This window comes from Salmo salar, chromosome ssa28 (assembly GCF_905237065.1).
Source record: "Salmo salar chromosome ssa28, Ssal_v3.1, whole genome shotgun sequence".
Taxonomy (NCBI): domain Eukaryota; kingdom Metazoa; phylum Chordata; class Actinopteri; order Salmoniformes; family Salmonidae; genus Salmo; species Salmo salar.
Genome location: NC_059469.1, coordinates 8,567,373 through 8,588,251, shown reverse-complemented (window position 1 = coordinate 8,588,251; position 20,879 = coordinate 8,567,373). Strand labels below are relative to the sequence as shown.

At 43.0% G+C, this 20,879-nt stretch overlaps 1 protein-coding gene across 1 annotated transcript in view; it reads left to right on the top strand.

Moving 5' to 3' along the window:
* Nucleotides 1-20,879, top strand: part of LOC100136404 (glutamate dehydrogenase, mitochondrial) — a 37,839-nt gene that overhangs the window by 2,951 nt on the left and 14,009 nt on the right. The window contains exons 2-6 of the mRNA XM_014179401.2: nt 1,595-1,675; nt 1,877-1,932; nt 11,991-12,054; nt 16,957-17,051; nt 19,391-19,570. Of these exons, the coding sequence (XP_014034876.1) occupies nt 1,595-1,675; nt 1,877-1,932; nt 11,991-12,054; nt 16,957-17,051; nt 19,391-19,570 (476 nt within the window). The remainder of the gene's footprint in view (nt 1-1,594; nt 1,676-1,876; nt 1,933-11,990; nt 12,055-16,956; nt 17,052-19,390; nt 19,571-20,879) is intronic.

The following is a 20,879-nucleotide window of genomic DNA, read 5'->3' as shown; positions in this document are numbered from 1 at the left end:
TAGAGATTAGAGAGGGTAAAGGGCTGATGGCTGTTATTCATTTTCAGGTTTAATGATTGATAATCAAGCTGAGAGACCCTTGGTCCTGCTGACTTATATATGATGGTCAAGGTGAATGACAAAGTGCAAAGGCTGTTGCTGTAATGCTGCTGCTGCTGCAGATACCACAGACTAACAAACAAACCCACAAGGCTCTCTACACAGTACCTGGTCCTACTACAATAGTTGCAGAACCTCACATATTCTAGCTGGAACACTGCAGAACTGTGTGCCTGCATGTGCAAGAGTGATTCAGTGTTAGGGAGTTTCAGGAAGTATGTCACTGTCAAAGGACGTTTACTCTGCTAAATCTCTAACATCTTCTTCTCATTTCCAAGCAGAAGTGGAAGAGGGAGCCTGTGGTGCAGAGTCTGAGTCAGTCTAGGGCTAATTACGTTTTTATTGTTCGAGTAGGTCTCATTTCCACTGTGTGACTAACAGCCCACTATGGACTCCCTTCGTAGTGAATTTGTGCTCTTGGGCAATTGGGTTTGTCTGTGTGGGCGTATGTTTGTTCGTGTGTATCCTGTGTTTGCATTCATTTTTGTGTGTGTATACACAACATACACGGCAGTTTGTTTCTTTTGTGTGTTTGTGTGTGTGTGTGTGTGTGTGTGTGTGTGTGTGGGTGAGAGCTAGCCAACCCAGAGACTCATTTCATTGGATTGTTTCTAAACATTATTTTTTTTCCTTTGCTGCAATAGTGGGGGATGGGAGAGGAGTTGAGGAGGACGCGGGGAGGAAGATAATCAAAGGAGGAGTGGTTATAGGAGAACAGGGGATACAAATATATCTATTTTTTTGTTCAGTGAATTGAATTAGCCTAGCTCAGTCATTGCTTTGTCTGTAGTTCAAAGGAGAGTCTCAGCAAAATGTTCAAGGCCTTCGAGCATCTTATTGTGACACACTCCTACAGTCGTCTTAGGCTATCTAGTCTCTGAAGGTCATGTTTAGGTGGCGTGAAACAGGATAAATGTAATTGCTACGGTGTGCTCTACTCTGCTGAACACCACCCCTCTAACACAGCAGGGGCTACTGGCTAGCTAGGGGTTGTTTCTGGACTGGGCTTCAGTACACTGTATGGCGCTTAGAGATGATGTCACACATGCACACATCCTCCCTGTCCTCTGACAGGAAACTGCTAGCTGCAGGAAACTGCAGGCCTCCTACCTCACGTTGGCCAGCGCGTGAATCTGGGCACAGTGCCCAGTTTGACTAGGCCACTGATATTGCCTGGGGATGTTCTGCATGCAAAATGACTTGTAGATCAATGACTGTTCACATTTTACATGCAGTTTGACACTGAAGGAGAGGTCGCATCAGTTATTTTCGGAAGGTAGAGACAATGTAATATGAGCCCCAAACCTGCCATTTGTAATGTTTGAATCGATTTTCAGACGAATGCGTGCTACATTTGGATGAGTTTGTGGTCCGCGGACTGATGCTTATCGGTGAATCATTACATCCCTACTGGCTTCCTGTCAACTTTACTGTGTGTTGTGTTATGTTATTGTTGGGCTACATGTGTTAACTCCCTATGTTTGTGTCTGTGCAGGTATCCGCTACAGTGAAGAGGTGTCTGTTGATGAGGTGAAGGCTCTGGCCTCTCTGATGACATACAAGTGTGCCGTGGTTGGTAAGTCCCTCTCCTCTCTGTTCACATCTCATTCATGCCTTGATGCTCCTGAATTCATGCAAATATACACACTGATCTGAGAGATTTTTTTTATTAGCATTTTCGGTGAGCTGTTTTCAAAGCAATGAAGTGTGTGTGCATGTGTGCGTGTTTGTGTGTGTTCTTAAGCCCCAATTTTTAAGCTTTATTCTCTCTCCCCAGATGTACCCTTCGGAGGGGCTAAAGCTGGTGTCAAGATCAACGTCAAAAATTACTCTGTAAGTCCATCAGACACGCACAAAGATACCCGCATACAGTGCATTTGGAAAGTATTCAGACCCCTTGGCTTTTTCCATTTTGTTACAGCCTTATTCTAAAATGTATTTAAAAATATATATAATTATTCATCAATCTACACACAACACCCCATAATGAAAAAGCGCAAAAAGATTGTACATTGTACAAAAAATGTAATCAATAAAACTAAAATACCTTATTTATGTAAGTATTCAGACCCTTTGCTATGAGACTCGAAATTGAGCTCAGGTGCATCCCGTTTCCATTGATCATCCTTGAGATGATTTGGGGAAGGGTACCAAAAAATGTCTGCAGCGTTGACGGTCCCCAAGAACACAGTGGCCTCCATCTTTCTTACAGTTTTTCTCAATTGCTTAGACACAATTTCTGGAACAACTCACCATTTTCTCAAATCTTCACACACAATTTTAAAAACTCACACCCAACGGTACAAACATCTAACTTCTGGGTCCCAATTCAAACTTTGCCCTCAGACAACACACACAAACTGTCAAACAGACTACATGACTGTTAGTTACACACTGGAGGGATTCATTCAAAACACTGCTACCAAAATGTTTAGAATAGGTTTTCAGAGAAATAATTTGGAACTTTGTAAAATCACAGCACTGACTATCCAGATAACCCTTTCAGGAACACCCTGGCGAGAGAAATTCAAAACAGTACTGTAACAAATACCTCTTACATTAGTGGATAAGGGAATACTACTGTATATGCTGTTCTGGTCAAAAACCTGACCTTTGAAATGTCACACAAAACATGTAAGGAAGAGTCCATGCACAGTAAAATACCCAATTTCCAAAAGCTTTATTTCCAAATGCAGCAAATGTATAGGGGTTACTCAGCATCAGCGTTATTATCATCTTGTCTCAGGTCTGGGTCAGGCCATAATATCTCATCAACGTCACACATTATGTTTGTTCTTGCTAGGCAGCGTGAGAAAAATGCCCTTGTGTGCCTTAGAAAACCCTGGATAGACTCCACAGAGACATCACCACAGGCGTCCACCATTGCCTCCAGGAGGTTTTGCTGTGCGTAGGGGTTGCAGTCATGCATTCTCCACCGCCATACTGAGAAGAATTCCTCATTCGGATTCAGAAATGGAGAATATGCTGGCAAAAAAAGAACGGTGAACCTGGGGTGGTCATTGAACCAGGCGCGAACCAGAGCAGCCCGTTGGAAACTCACGTTATCCCAAATGACAACATATTGGGCTTGCTCTGGTTGCCCTGGCTCCCCTTCCTGTTGAATAATGTTATTGTGCAGCTGATCTAGAAATTGAAGGAGTTGTGCCTTGTTGTATGGACCCACTTTGCCATGGCAGTGGAGGACGCCACGATTGCTGATGGCTGCACATAGGGTGACGTTGCCTCCACTCTGGCCAGGAACTTGTATGATGGCATGGTGACCAATGTTGCGCCCCCTTTTGTGCCTTTTTGTTATTTTGAACCCTGCTTCATCCATGGATGTACTACTGTGGGTCAGCCATGGCATCTAGCTCAAACATTCTCTTCCGAATTAAAAAACACACATTTTACTGTACTACAAATATAGTACTGTAGTGTACTACTGTACTGGAATGAAAGATTGTGTACTGCAGTTACTGTAACACGTTACTATACAGTACTGTATTGATATGCTGGAGAGATGGGCCATACTATACATACTGTAAAAATTCTGTACAGTACAGCAATTACCTGCACATATTGGAATCGTTGCTCCTTAACTCTGTTTGAATTCCTTTCCAAAGGCACACGATACAGCTGCTTTGTCCTGACGTGGTTCTTCTGAACAATCTGATCAATGCTGATGCTGTCAATTCCTTGGAAGACTACCAGGTCTTCAACTATTTGGATTTGAATTTCCCTCTAACGAATGGCATTATTGGCAATCACCATATTCACCAGGGCTCCTGCTCAGCTATGAGAAGGCTTCGCCTACCTCAATATTCTCCAGGGCAGTCTCCTGCTCAGCTGTGAGAAGTCTCCGCCTACCTCAATATTCTCCAGGGCAGTCTCCTGCTCAGCTGTGAGAAGTCTCCGCCTACCTCCATATTCTCCAGGGTAGTCTCCTGCTCAGCTGTGAGAAGTCTCCGCCTACCTCCATATTCTCCAGGGCAGTCTCCTGCTCAGCTGTGAGAAGTCTCCGCCTACCTCCATATTCTCCAGGGTAGTCTCCTGCTCAGCTGTGAGAAGTCTCCGCCTACGTCATCCTCTTCCTCTCTGTTGTCTTGCAACTTCGGCATTGTTACGATCCATTGTTCCAAAGCACATGGACATGCCTCTAGGCCCTATTTATTGATCCTGCAATTCTGATTGAGGCTTAGTGTTTCCACCTGGAGAAAGATGTGCTCTTTGAGTTTAGGTTGTCATGACTTGTGTAAATTATATTGAGAGCATGTGCTTGCTGAATGAATATATAGTGCAATGAAAGATTTATTTGGCCACTTTTGTGTAAGGTTTTGCAGAAAGAGTTTTGAATATTGAAACTAGAGGTAGACCGATTGATCGGAATGGCCGATTAATTGGGGCCGATTTCTGGTTTTCATAACAATCGGTAATCTGCATTTTTGGGCACCGATTATGGCCGATTACATTGCACTCCACGAGGAGACTGCGTGGCAGGCTGACTACCTGTTACGCGAGTGCAGCAAGGAGCCAAGGTAAGTTGCTAGCTACCATTAAACTTATCTTATAAAAAAACAATCTATCTTAAAATAATCACTAGTTAACTACACATGGTTGATGATATTACTAGTTTATCTAGCTTGTCCTGCGTTGCATATAATCGATGTGGTGCCTGTTCATTTATCATCGAATCACAGCCTACTTTGCCCAATGGGTGATGATTTAACAAGCGCATTCGCGAAAAAGATAAAATACGTAACGGTTCGTATTTCACTGGAAGAATAATCGTTTTGTTTTTTAAATGATAGTTTCCGGATTTGACCATATTAATGACCTAAGGCTCGTATTTGTGTGTTATTATATTATAATTAAGTCTATGATTTGATATTTGATAGAGCAGTCTGACTGAGCGGTAGTATGCAGCAGCAGGCTCATAAGCATTCATTCAAACAGCACTTTCCTGCATTTGCCAGCAGCTCGTCGCTGTGCTTCAAGCACTGCGCTGTTTATGACTTCAAGCCTATCAACTCCCAAGATTAGGCTGGCAATACTATAGTGCCTATAAGAACATCCAATAGTCAAAGGTATATGAAATACAAATGGTATAGAGAGAAATAGTCCTATAAGTCCTATAATAACTACAACCTAAAACTTCTGTGTCTGCTTTTTTTGGTCCTCCAATAATCGGTATCGGAATCGGCGTTGAAAAATCATAATCGCTCGACCTCTAATTGAACATATGGAAACAGGTGAATAGTGTTTACGGTTATGGGAAATGTGTGTGTGTTTTTGGGAATGACGTAAGGGTATGGGTTTTTGTACTACAGGAACTAGTTTTTGTGTTTAAGCAATCAAGAAAAACTGTAAATTTAAGAAGTTTGGAATCACCAAGACTCTTCCTAGAGCTGGCCGCTCGGCCAAACAGAGCAATCGGGAGGGAAGGGCCTTGGTCAGGGAGGTGACCAAGAACCCAATGTTTGGAACAACTTTGATATTTGACCTTTGAGAAACATGGATTAACATCTAATTCTGACGTGAGACTGTGAAATCTGGTAGTGAAAGAGTGGCTTGCTTACTGGCTCTTCTCTACCACAAACACACACATGCTATGGTTTCCGTTAGCTTGTAATAGACTGCTTTTTTTTTTCCTTAAAAAAAAAAAAGAAGTAGATAATTAAAATTGTAGCCGGACAAACTGGGAGAAGAACAAGTCCCATTGCTAGCCTATTAATTGATAGAAATACCAGTCGGTGGAAATACTTTAGACTGGGCATGCTTATCGGTCTATAGTGGAATTAAATTGCCGCGTGTGTACAGTATATTCGTTATGTAGTCCTATCTTTTTTATCACACGTGTACGGCATACAGTGCCTTTGAGTGGAAAATCTGTCAGACAGCGTGAGAGCTGCTGCTACAGCATCTCAAACAGCAAATACATACAGTGCCTTGCAAAGTATTCCTCCCCCTTGGCATTTTTTCTATTTTGTTGCATTACAACCTGTAATTTAAATGGATTTCTATTTAGTAATGGACATACACAAAATAGTCCAAATTGGTGAAGTGAAATGAAAAAAATAACTTGTTTCAAAAAATGATTTGGAAAATACATGTAACGACGGTCGTCAGGAATGGACCAAGGCGCAGCGGGTTGAGTGCTCATAATTAACTTCAATGAAAACACTTTTACAAACAAAAAACAATGGACGACGAAGACAGACTTGAAGGCACAAGACAGCAATTCAAGTGACAACCTCCCACAAATTACAAACACACCCTAATATATAGGACTCTCAATTAAAGGCAACTAGACAACACCTGCCTTCAATTGAGAGTCCACACCCCAATTAACTAAACATAGAAAACAGACTAACTAGAAAGAACATAGACTAACAGAGCAGTGACCAAAAAACCCCGGAATACATAAATCCACTACCCTCTACATAATACGCACACCCCGAACCACATAAACCAAATACCCTCTGCCACGTCCTGACCAGCCTACACTAACAAAATAACCCTCATACTGGTCAGAACGTGACAATACATGGAAATGTGGTTTGTGCATATGTATTCACCCCCTTTGCTATGAAGCCCCTAAATAAGATCTGGTGCGACCAATTACCTTCAGAAGTCACGTAATTAGTTAAATAAAGTCCACCTGTGTGCGATCTAAGTGTCACATGATCTGCCACATGATCTCAGTATATATACACCTGTTCTGAAAGGCCCCAGAGTCTGCAACACCACTAAGCAAGGGGCACCACCAAGCAAGCGGCACAATGAAGACCAAGGAGCTCTCCAAACAGGTCAGGGACAAAGTTTTGGAGAAGTACAGATCAGGGTTGGGTTATAAAAAAATATCAGAAACGTTGAACATCCCACGGAGCACCATTTAAATTATTTAAAAATTGAAAGAATATGGCACCACAACAAACCTGCCAAGAGAGGGCCGCCCACCAAAACTCACGGACCAGGCAAGGAGGGCATTAATCAGAGAGGCAACAAGGAGACCAAAGATAACCCTGAAGGAGCTGCAAAGCTTCACAGTGGAAATGGGAGTATCTGTCCATATGACCACTTTAAGTCGTACACTCCACAGAGCTGGGCCATTGCTTAAAGAAAATAATAAGCAAACACGTTTGGTGTTCGCCAAAAGGCATGTGGGAGACCCCCCAAACATATGGAAGAAGGTACTCTGGTCAGATGAGACTAAAATGTAGCTTTTTGGCCATCAAGGAAAACGCTATGTCTGGCGCAAACCCAACAGCTCTCATCACCCCGAGAACATCATCCCCAGCATGTTTTTCATTGGCAGGGACTGGGAAACTGGTTCGACTTGAAGGAATGATGGCTGGTCAGAGTCGAAGGAATGATGGATGGAGTTAAATACAGGGAAATTCTTGAGGGAAACCTGTTTCAGTCTTCCAGAGATTTGAGACTGGGACGGAGGTTCACCTTTCAGCAGGACAATGACCCTAAGCATACTGCTAAAGCAACACTCGAGTGGTTTAAGGGAAAACATTTAAATGTCTTGGAATGGCTTAGTCAAAGCCCAGACCTCAATCCAATTGAGAATCTGTGGTACGTCTTAAAGATTGCTGTACACGGAACCCATCCAACTTGAAGGATCTGGAGCATTTTTGCCTTGAAGAATAGGCAAAAATCCCAGTGGCTAGATGTGCCAAGCTTATAGAGACATACCCCAAGAGACTTGCAGCTGTAATTGTTGCAAAAGGTGGCTCTACAAAGTATTGACTTTGGGGGGGTGAATAGTTATGCACTCTCAAGTTTTCTGTTTTTTTTGTCTTAATTCTTGTTTGTTTCACAAAAAATATTATTTTTCATCTTCAAAGTGGTAGGCATGTTGTGTAAATCAAATGATGCAAACCCACCAAAAATCTATTTTAATTCCAGGTTGTAAGGCAACAAAATAGGAAAAATGGCAAGGGGGTGAATACTTTCGCAAGCCGCTGTAGGCAACGGAAGGCAGGCTTCATCAGCGCATCACACACCACTTTGCAATGAGCTGGAGGCCGTACAGTACCGGTCAAAAGTTTGGACACACCTACTCATTGCAGGGTTTTTTCTTTATTTGTACTATTTTCTATATTGTAGAATAATAGTGACGACATCAAAACTATGAAATAACACATGGAATCATGTAGTAACCAAATTCTTGCTTATTTGAGCTGCTCTTGCCATAATATGGTCTTTTACCAAATAGGGCCATCTTCTGTGTACCACCCCTACTCAAACACATTAACAAGGAAAGAAATTCCACAAATTAACTTTTAACAAGACACACCTGTTAATTGAATGCATTCCAGGTGACTACCTCATGAAGCTGGTTGAGAGAATGCCAAGCGTGTGCAAAGCTGTCATCAAGGCAAAGGGTGGCTACATTGAAGTATCTCAAATATAAATATATATTTTGATTTGTTTAGCACTTTTTTGGTTACGACTTGATTCCATATGTGTTATTTCATAGTTTTGATGTCTTCACTATTATTCTACAATGTAGAAAATAGTAAAAATAAAGAAAACCCTTGAAAGAGGAAGTGTGTCCAAACTTTTGACTGGTACTGTATTTAGTTGTTTGAAACTGGAATGCTGTATTACATATTATGAGCATGTCTTACCTTGCCTCAAAGTAGCCTAGCCAAAATCATACCATATCCATGGAGGCAATTATTTTATATAAACTTTCTTTCATTGTCCAGTAGCCATATTAGCAACCCATGCTAGTTATTGCATATTAGATTTCCCCTTTTTTCTAAATTTCAAATGGATATTTTCATCTGCTCGCATGTGCGGTGAGCTTTGGACAACAGTGTTTTCCCACAAATTGCATTAAGCAACGAACATTCTTACATAGCCTACTTCCTTATGCGCATTGCTGCTCTTATAATGTGAAGAAATAGTAGTTTATCAACATTTTAAGCTAAACATTCTGATCTGCTGCTTTAAACTCATTGCTTTAAATGTTTTTATTTGTTGATGTAGCCTAGGCCTACTGGTTGTATGAATTTGGGATCTATCGTCCCACAACTGTCCCAGAGTCTGTTCAGAATAGGCTATTTCTTTCTCGACAATCTGACCAATAGAATAGTTGAAATGTTCTACTATGGGGACAGTAGCTTGACGTAGGCTAGTGATGTTGCTGTTCGTTATTGGTGTTGTTGGCACAGGAAAAGTAAATGTGCCAGTTATTCTAACGTCTTCAAAGTGCGCATCAGAATTCGGTAAGAAGGACCACACATCGTTGCATCCCCGAGTTGCATGTTCTGTTAATATGATTTGCCATCATCTACATGTGATTTCCTTCATCCTGAGTACTGTGGGTGGACACCCTAATCAGGTTACGCACCCAATGCATTATGGGTCCAGTACATTTCTGAAATGTCCTGTAAATTAAAATGCTGCCTGTTAAATGTCCAGGGCCACGGAAACTGAAACTCACGCACGCACACACACACCATAGCAGGCGATTATGGTGGGAACGCTCTGATGCACAGGAAGCATATCTTACTCCCTGTCACATCAGTGATATATTCCAGTGACCACTTTACACACACACACACACACACACACACACACACACACACACACACACACACACACACACACACACACACACACACACAGTCTGTCTTTTCCCCTCCAGCATAGAAGAAAATCAGAGGTTCAGTCTTATCCTTTTAGCATCTCCTCATTTCTCCTGCTCTCAACACAGACACTCACCACAGAACACTATAGACTGTTTATTTATATCCTTTGGAGTTAGGGTTGTTTGCTATGGCTTTCTGTTATAACATTATGTCATAGATAGATAGACTACATGACCAAAAGTATGTGGACTGCTCATCGAACATCTCATTCCAAAACCATGGGCATTAATATGGAGTTTGTCCCCCCTTTGCTACTATAACAGACTTTACTCTTCTGGGAAGGATTTCTACTAGATGTTGGAACATTGCTGCGGTGACTTGCTTCCATTCAGCCACAAGAGCATTAGTGAGGTTGGGCACTGATGTTCGGCGAATAGGCCTGGCTCAAAGTCGGCGTTCCAATTCATCCCAAAGGTGTTCGATGGGGTTAAGTTCAGGGCTCTGTGCAGGCCGATCAAGTTCTTCATCACCGATTTCGACAAACCATTTCTGTATGGACCTCGCTTTGTGCACAGGGCATTGTCATGCTGAAACAGGAAAGGGCCTTCCCCAAGTTGGAAGCATAGAATTTTCTAGAATGTCATTGTATGCCGTAACATTAAGATTTCCCTTCACTGGAACTAAGCGGCCTAGCCCGAACTATGAAAAACAGCCCCAGACCATCATTCTTCCTCCATCAAACTCGGTAGTGAGTGTTGCAACCGAGGACAGACAATTTGTACGCTCTAAGCGCTTCAGTACCCGGCGGTCCTGTTCTGTGAGCTTGTGTGGCCTACCGCTTCGCGGCGAGCCATTGTTACTCCTAGACGTTTCCACTTCACAATAACAGCACTTACAGTTGATCGGGGCAACTCTAGCAGGGCTGAAATTTGACGAACTGACTTGTTGGGAAGGTGGCATCCTATGTCGGTGCCACGTTGAAAGTCACTGAGCTCGTCAGTAAGGCCATTCTACTTCCAACGTACACTACCGTTCAAAAGTTTGGGGTCACTTAGAAATGTCCTTGTTTTTGAAAGAAAAGCACATTTTTTGTCCATTAAAATAACATCAAATTGATCAGAAATACAGTGTAGACATTGTTAATGTTGTAAATGACTATTGTAGCTGGAAACGGCTGATTTTTAATGGAATATCTACATAGGCGTACAGAGGCCCATTATCAGCAACCATCACTCCTGCGTTCCAATGGCACGTTGTGTTAGCTAATCCAAGTTTAGCATTTTAAAAGGTGAATTGATCATTAGAAAACCCTTTTGCAATTATGTTAGCACAGCTGAAAACTGTTGTGCAGATTTAAAGAAGCAATACAACTGGCCTTCTTTAGACTAGTTTGTGGGTTCGATTACATGCTCAAAATGGCCAGAAACAAATAACATTCTTCTGAATCTCATCAGTCTATTCTTGTTCTGAGAAATGAAGGCTATTCCATGCGAGAAATTGCCAAGAAACTGAAGATCTCGTACAACGCTGTGTACTACTCCCTTCACAGAACAGCGCAAACTGGCTCTAACCAGAATAGAAAGAGGAGTGGGAGGCCCCGGTACACAACTGAGCAAGAGGACAAGTACGTTAGCATGTCTAGTTTGCGAAACAGACGCCTCACAAGTCCTCAACTGGCAGTTTCATTAAATAGCACCCGTAAAACACCAGTCTCAACATCAACAGTGAAGATGCGACTCCATCTCAATTATTTAATCAAACAGCTCGCTTAAAGCATCAGACAAGCTCACTGCATATAGTTTATTTTGTTAAAACACACAAGGTGTGTCTGTAAAACAAACAAAAAATACACGTTAAGAACTTACAACCAATATCGGTCGACCACTATTTTTTGTCGGGGACAGCCACAGTGTCTACACTAGTATGCCCTTCAGCTGGCAGAGACAAAGGAAACCCTTCTCTCAACCCTCCCCTCCCCCTCTCTCTCCTTGTGCACACTGTGATCAATCAATTCTCTTTACTGCTCTCCCGTTTCTTTTTCTTGCTCTCTCTCTCCCTCTTTTTTTCCCCTCTCTCCATTGCGCTCTCTCCTCTCTCTACCTCTCCCTCATCTCAATTCAATTACATTCAAAGGGCCTTTATTGTTATGGGAAACGTGTTTACATTGCCATATCAAGTGAAATAAACAAACGTGAGAACACAAAACAATATTAACAAAAAACTATTAGAAATAAAAAGTTAACATTGCTCTCTCTCTCTCTCTCTCTCTCTCTCTCTCTCCAGGACAATGAGCTGGAGAAGATCACTAGGAGGTTTACCATTGAGCTGGCCAAGAAAGGCTTCATCGGTAAGCGTGACTGTGTGCCTCACACAGCCTTACGTAGCCAGTGATCCTGTATGCTAATGACTGTGACGTATTAACTCAAAACACATAGAGATGTCTCTCCCTTACATGTAATAATAGTGATGGGGTAGTAGACCCCTCTTCCAGTCAGTCAGCTCCTCCCCCTTCCTCCCCCCTCTGTCCTCCTGGTGTTGGGGCCCCGTGAACACATGAGAATGTCTCTCGCTACATACCACACCCTGTTTATACCACAGAGAGTCTGGTATTTAGACATGTCTCTCTCTCTGCCATCAGGGTATAGTGGGCATTCAGAAACATCCAGTCAGCCACTGTACAGTATTAAACATATATTAAGCATATACTGTAGAAACGAACTAGTTGGTGTATATTTAGAATATGTACAAATAGGGTTGCACATTTTGGGGAATATTCAGAGGTGGAAACTTTCTGTGGGAATTAACGGAATTATATGGGAATTAACGGAAATACACTGCTCAAAAAAATAAAGGGAACACTAAAATAACACATCCTAGATCTGAATGAATGAAATAATCTTATTAAATACTTTTTTCTTTACATAGTTGAATGTGCTGACAACAAAATCACACAAAAAGAATCAATGGAAATCCAATTTATCAACCCATGGAGGTCTGGATTTGGAGTCACACTCAAAATTAAAGTGGAAAACCACACTACAGGCTGATCCAACTTTGATGTAATGTCCTTAAAACAAGTCAAAATGAGGCTCAGTAGTGTGTGTGGCCTCCACGTGCCTGTATGACCTCCCTACAACGTTGGCATCCGCCAACTCCTGGACAGTCTGTGGTGCAACGTGGCGTTGGTGGATGGAGCGAGACATAATGTCCCAGATGTGCTCAATTGGATTCAGGTCTGGGGAACGGGCGGGCCAGTCCATAGCATCAATGCCTTCCTCTTGCAGGAACTGCTGACACACTCCAGCCACATGAGGTCTAGCATTGTCTTGCATTAGGAGGAACCCAGGGCCAACCACACCAGCATATGGTCTCACAAGGGGTCTGAGGATCTCATCTCGGTACCTAATGGCAGTCTGGCTACCTCTGGCGAGCACATGGAGGGCTGTGCGGCCTCCCAAAGAAATGCCACCCCACACCATGACTGACCCACCGCCAAACCGGTCATGCTGGAGGATGTTGCAGGCAGCAGAACGTTCTCCACGGCGTCTCCAGACTCTGTCACGTCTGTCACGTGCTCAGTGTGAACCTGCTTTCATCTGTGAAGAGCACAGGGCGCCAGTGGCGAATTTGCCAATCTTGGTGTTCTCTGTCAAATGCCAAACGTCCTGCACAGTGCTGGGCTGTAAGCACAACCCCCACCTGTGGACGTCGGGCCCTCATACCACCCTCATGGAGTCTGTTTCTGACCGTTTGAGCAGACACATGCACATTTGTGGCCTGCTGGAGGTCATTTTGCAGGGCTCTGGCAGTGCTCCTCCTGCTCCTCCTTGCACAAAGGCGGAGGTAGCGGTCCTGCTGCGGGGTTGTTGCCCTCCTACGGCCTCCTCCACGTCTCCTGATGTACTGACCTGTCTCCTGGTAGTGCCTCCATGCTCTGGACACTACGCTGACAGACACAGCAAACCTTCTTGCCACAGCTCGCATTGATGTGCCATCCTGGATGAGCTGCACTACCTGAGCCACTTGTGTGGGTTGTAGACTCTGTCTCATTCTACCACTAGAGTGAAAGCACCGCCAGCATTCAAAAGTGACCAAAACATCAGCCAGGAAGCATAGGAACTGAGAAGTGGTCTGTGGTTACCACCTGCAGAACCACTCCTTTATTGGGGGTGTCCTGCTAATTGCCTATAATTTCCACCTGTTGTCTATTCCATTTGCACAACAGCATGTGAAATGTATTGTCAATCAGTGTTGCTTCCTAAGTGGACAGTTTGATTTCACAGAAGTGTGATTGACTTGGAGTTACATTGTGTTGTTTAAGTGTTCCCTTTATTTTTTTGAGCAGTATATATGCAAATTATTATTAATACCATTTAAATGTAGATGTTTTTTGCATTGGATATATTTACCATATCATATGGAGACAGAAACATAAACCTTTTACCTTATTATAAGTAGACTTAATTGCAAATGATTAGGCAATTTAGTTTAATTGAACTTTAATTAAATGATTTGACACTTCACATGGGATGATCACCAATGATCCATCGCATCTCCCAAAAATGATTTCAACATACATCTGTAAAATGATATTCTAGAAACTAAAGCTTTGGTTGTCTTCCTCTCAGGCTTCCATGTCTTCTCTCTGGACCTCCTCAATGTCCACCTCTTGAACATCAGACTCTGAGGCCTCATCTTCACTGTCACTTTCTAACCTGGTTGAGGATGGCTCGTTGTCAGGTTCAAAAAGCCTCAAATTTGCATGGATGGCCACCAATTTTTCAACCCAAACAAGGACCAGTTGCGCTCTGAGGCGGCTGATGTTGGTGGGATTTGGAGGATAATGGAGGCAACAGGGGAAAGAGTCTCAGATCCTCAAAGTCCCTTCCACCAGGTGGCTGATGAGATATGTTGGCACGACTGCCATATTGCATCTCCATCCCAAAGCCCTTGCTTGGAAGTGTACTTCACCAGACTGCCAAGAACCTTGCCCTCATCCAGGCCAAGGTGGCGAGACACGGTAGTGATGACACCATAGGCCTTGTTGATCTCTGCACCAAACAGGATGCTCTTGCCAGTGTACTTGGGGTCCAACATGAACGCTGCAGCGTGTATTGGCTTCAGGCAGAAGTCTTCACGCTTTTTTATGTATTTCAGAACTGCAGTTTCCTCTGCTTGGAGCAACAGTGAAGTGGGCAGGGCAGTACAGATTTCTTCTCTTACATCTGCAAGCAGAGTCTGAACATCAGATAGGATGGCATTGTCTCCCTCAATACGTGCAATGGCTACTGCTATAGGTTTCAGGCTGCTTACCACTCTCCCAAAATATATAATCCAGGAGGGTCCTCTTGATGGGGCTGTCCATATCGGCAGACTGTGATATGGCCATTTCTTGGAGAGACTCCTTCCACTCCAGGAGACTGTCAAACATGATGACAGCACCACCCCAATGGGTGTTGCTGGGCAGCTTCAATGTGGTGCTCTTATTCTTCTCACTTTGCTTGGTGAGGTAAATTGCTGCTATATCTTGATGACCCTTCACATACCTAACCATTTCCTTGGCTCTCTTGTAGTGTATCCATTGTTTTCAGTGCCATGATGTCCTTGGGGAGCAGATTCAATGCATGAGCAGCACAGCCAATGGGTGTGATGTGAGGGTAGGACTCCTCCACTTTAGACCAAGAATCCTTCATCTTCACAGCATTGCCTGTTACCAGTGAAAATACCTTCTGTGGTCCAAGGTCATTGATGACTGCCTTCAGCTCATCTGCAATGTAGAGACCGGTGTGTCTGTTGTCACTTGTGTCTGTGCTCTTGTAGAATACTGGTTGAGGGGTGGAGATGATGAAGTTAATTATTCCTTGCCCACGAACATTTGACCACCCATCAGAGATGATTGTAATACAGTCTGCTTTCTCTATGATTTGCTTCACCTTCACTTGAACTCTGCATCGAGCAAATTAGTAGATTAAGCATGTCTGGTTGGAGGGGTGTATGCTGGGCGAAGAACATTCAGAAATCTCTTCCAATACACATTGCCTGTGAGCATCAGAGGTGAACCAGTTACATACACAGCTCGAGCAAGGCATTCATCAGCATTTCTCTGACTACGGTCCTCCATTGAGTCAAAAAAACGTCTGATTCCAGGAGGACCATGAGCTGTTGGTATCGATAAGGTGTCTGATTCAATTTTTTTTAACCTTGAATAGAAGTATCGGGACTTTTGTCAGAGGTTGCTTGTTATGAGCGCTGAGGGAAATTTATGCACTTGGCCAGATGATTCTGCATCTTTGTTGCATTCTTCACATATGAATTGGCACAGTATTTGCAAATGTACACAGCTTTTCCTTCTATATTAGCTGCAGTGAAATGTCTCCTCACCCGTGGCATTTTCCTGTAAAGATTAGAAAAAAATGAGTAAAAAAACAACAAATACAATTCCATGTACAGATAAATAGCTAAGCAGTTAGATTAAACAACTCCTTTGTAAGATGATAAATGTTTTAAAATGGAGCATGTATGGAAACAGGTGAATTAACACTCTTCAGTTAGCAAGCTAAAACCCACATGGTAGCAAAAACGAACTAGCAGAAATTGTTAGAAAGTTAGAAATGATTTAAACACACTTTGCTGTAGGCTACTATTTACTAGTTAACAAAAAAATTATGTATGTCATATAAAATATATTCACCCCATCCAGTATTGTAATCAAAACTTACCAGAAAGCATGTAGTCCTTGGCTCAGACAGTGTAGTAGTGTGGACTCAATAGCATCTCAATAGTGTGCAAGATCTTGAGAATCAGCTGTACATGTGATGGAAGAGTGCACTGCACATGCAGAAGGTTACATGCAGAGGGTTACTATTCCATTGAGTTGGGGATAGTTTAACCAAAATATGTCAGAAGACCTAGAATTGCCTTATGTGATTCCCACAAAAAAGGTTCACTGTTATAAGCTAACCTTTTTGATGAATTTAAGCAAAATTCCCCAAAATTCCAGAAATTTACCAGAAAGTTACCAACCCTTTGCAACCCTATGTTGCAAAGGGTTGCAAAGGGTTGGTAATGTATAGAGATGTATTAATACGTTTATCTCAAACATGTGTAGTGTGTGATGGTGTATGTTTGTGAGCAAAAAAAAGCTGTGTGTGTGTATGGGAGAGAAATATGTAGGGTGTGTACATGCTCCCCTTCCTCACATATACCTTCACTCCCCTTCCCCCTCCTCCCTTCCCCCTCCTCCTCTTAGGGCCAGGTATTGATGTGCCTGCTCCTGACATGAGCACCGGAGAGAGAGAGATGTCCTGGATCGCTGACACATACGCCAACACCATCGCACACACTGTGAGTTACCGACCAAAGTCATTATTGTGTAGTGTTTGGCCATTCATTCCCATACTGAGCTCAGAGTAACCTGTGACCCTGTGGCCAGTCAGTGCCTCACAGTGTGGTGTGTGTACAGCCCTAATGCCAGGCTGGATACTGGCAGAGGGTTACATATTCCCTACTGAGAGGTGAAAATAGGTACAGGGCATATGTGGTCACTCTTTCTCTGTCTGTATCCCTCTCTCTCTTTTTATCCCTCCAGTTCTCCTTCCACTATAGTAGTAAAGACCCTTAGTTGTAGTTGGCAGGGTGTTTAAAGGGAGACGGATTACAACTCACAGGCCTTCTGTGCGTTCCATCTACAAATTACATAGCATTAAAAAAAACTGCTCATTATGTGATTAGCGAATCCTCACAGAGGCCGATCCCCTCGAACACTCCATATACAGTGCCTTGGGAAAGTATTCAGACCCTTTGACTTTTTCCATAGTTTGTTACGTTACAGCCTTATTCTAAAATGTATCACATTGTTTTTATCCCCTCATCAATCTACACACAATACCCCATAACGACAGAACAAAAACAGGTTTTTATACATTTTTGCTTATATATATATATATATACACACAAAATAATATCACATTTACATAAATATTTAGACCCTTTACGCAGTACTTTGTTGAAGCACCTTTGGCAGCGATTACAGCCTCAAGTTTTCTTGGGTATGATGCTACAAGCTTGGCACACCTGTATTTGGGGAGTTTCTCCCATTCTTCTCTGTAGATCCTCTCAAGCTCTGTCAGGTTGAATGGGGAGCATTACTGCACAGCTATTTTCAGGTCTCTCCAGAGATGTTCGATCGGGTTCAAGTCCGGGCTCTGGCTGGGCCACTCAAGGACATTCAGAGACTTGTCCCGAAGCCACTACTGCGTTATCTTAGGGTCGTTGTCCTGTTGGAAGGTGAACCTTCACCCCAGTCAGGTCCTGAGTGTTCTGGAGAAGGTTTTCATTAAGGATCTCTCTGTACTTTGCTCCGTTCAACTTTCCCTCGAACCTGACTAGTCTCCCAGCCCCTGAAAAACATCCCCTCAGCATGATGCTGCCACCACCATGCTTCACCGTAGGGATGGTGCCAGGTTTCCTACAGACGTGAGTTCAATCTTGGTTTTGTCAGACCAGAAAATATGGTTTCTCATTGTCTGAGAGTCTTTAGGTGCCTTTTGTCAAACTCCAAGCGGGCTGTCATGTGACTTTTATTGAGGAGTGGCTTTCGTCTGGCCACTCGGGTTCTTGGTCAGCTCCCTGACTAAGGCCCTTCTCCCCCGATTGCTCAGTTTGGCCGGGCGGCCAGAGCTAGGAAGAGTCTTTATGGTTCCAAACTTCTTCCATTTAAGAATGATGGAGGGCCACTGTGTTCTTGGGGATCTTCAATATTGCAGAATTATTTTGGTACCCTTCCCCAGATCTGTGCAATGCTGTTTCGTAGCTCTACAGACAATTCCTTTGACCTCATGGTTTAGTTTTTGCTCTGACATGCACTGCTAACTGTGGGACCTTATATAGACAGGTGTGTCCCTTTCCAATTAATTTTTTATTTAATTAGGCATGTCAGTTAAGAACAAATTCTTATTTACAATGACGGCTAAACCCTAACCCGGACGTGCGCCGCCCTATGGGACTCCTAATCACGGACGGTTGTGATACAGCCTGGAATTGAACCAGGGTCTGTAGTGATGCCTCAATCACAGAGATGCAGTGCCTTAGACCGCTGCGCCACTCGGGAGCCCAAATCATGTCCAATCAATTGAATTTACCACAGGTGGACTTCAATTAAGTTGTAGTATTTATCTCATGGATAATCAATGGAAACAGGATTCACCTGAGCTCAATTTTGAGTCTCATAGCAAAGGGTCTAAATACTTATGTGAATAAGGTATTTCCGTTTTTTATTTTTAATACATTTTCAAAAATGTCTAAATACCTGTTTTAGAATAAGCCTGTAACGTAACAAAATGTGGAAAAAGTCAATGGGTCTGAATACTTTCCGAAGGCACCGTACTAAAGTAACTGTGCTGCATATCTGGCCACAGGTCAGTATGGGTACTATAGTTCTGTAGTTTTACCCCCAGAGCAGTGTGGGTACTGAAGTTCTGTAGTCTGGTCCACAGGGCAGTATGGGTATTGTGGTTCAGTAGTCTGGCCCCAGGGTAGTATGGGTACTCTCATAATTATGCTAAGGTTCTATTTGACAAGTCTGACAAACTGCCAACAGATGTAATCCAATTAAACGTATGCTCTAATGTGTGTGTCTCTGTGTGTGTGTGTGTGTGTCTCTGGGAATGTCTATGTGTGTGCAGGACATCAACGCCCACGCATGTGTGACAGGGAAGCCCATCAGCCAGGGCGGTATCCACGGTCGTATCTCAGCCACCGGTCGCGGAGTGTTCCACGGCATTGAGAACTTCATCAACGAGGCTTCCTACATGAGCATGCTGGGCCTGACCCCCGGCTTCCAGGACAAGACCTTCATCATCCAGGTACACACACCGACACACACACACACACACACATACGTGCACGCATATGCACACTACACGCACATACTTTATTTAGACGCCAAACCCACCACTGTGGTGCATGGCCAAAGAGCTCTATTTTCATGTCATCTGACCATAGGACGGGCTCCAAACCAAGTGCCAATGCTGTTTAGCAAACTCCATGCATTTACATTTGCTGGATTACATGAAAATGGAGGTCTTTGGCCACGCATGCCAGTGGTGGGTTTGGCGTCTAAATAAGGATGCATATGCAGAAAACAACCCCATACCGACACTCTTAGAATTAGTGGTGACTCGAGGAACCCTGGAGATCCTCAAGGAACCCCTGGAGTTCCTCATGGAACCATTGTTAGTCGGTGGTTCATATTTGCACCTTGGGTTTGTTGAGGGGTTCTTGGAGGAATCTTGAATGGTTTGAGGTAGCAATGGGTTCTAGAAGGAACCCTGGAGTGAAGGCATGGTTTAGTAGGGGCTTGGCTTTTTTTTGACCACCCGCTAGAGTAAATGTAATTCCGGTAATCTGTTCTGTTGTCTTGTCATCTAGATGTTAAGGTTGAACACTGACAGTTTAGTAGCTTCAATGAGCTAACAGAGGTGTATGAGTTTCTCAAATCCCAAATTTGGAATAGTTGCCACTTTATTACTATGTAATCAGCAATATTATTAATATTGTAGTAGAATATGTAATATGTATAAATATTCAAGGAACGTTTTAGGTAGCAGTGTACAAACTTAACATGATGAACAGGAATTATATTTACGCTAACAGGTGTCCAGAAATAACTACCTGAAAGACACGCCTCCAATCTCATAGGCTGCCACCTCCTATATTATTAAAAAGGTTCAAAATGTAACCCCTTCCATCCAAAAAAGATTCCAGTTTGAACCTTTGCGAGGGGTGCCGTGAAGACCATTTCAGAGGGGTTCCTTGAGGAACCTTTTTCAACTGGAAAGGTTCCGCCGGGGTGGCAACCCAAAAAGGTTCTTCCAGGCACCTTTACTTCTAAACGTGTACACTAAAATATAGTGGTGAATCTTTGATGTTATGAGGCTATTTTGCTAAATGTATTTGTGTGCTCTAAATATCATCATATGTACGTACTCCTTGTATAAAAATGTCAGCGTTAGAGCCGTGAACTAATACTAATAAAACATTTTAATTTTTTTATTTCACCTTTGTTTAACCAGGTAGGCCAGTTCAGAACAAGTTCTCATTTACAACTGCGACCTGGCCAAGATAAAGCAAAGCAGTGTGACAAAAAACAACAACACAGAGTTACACATGGGA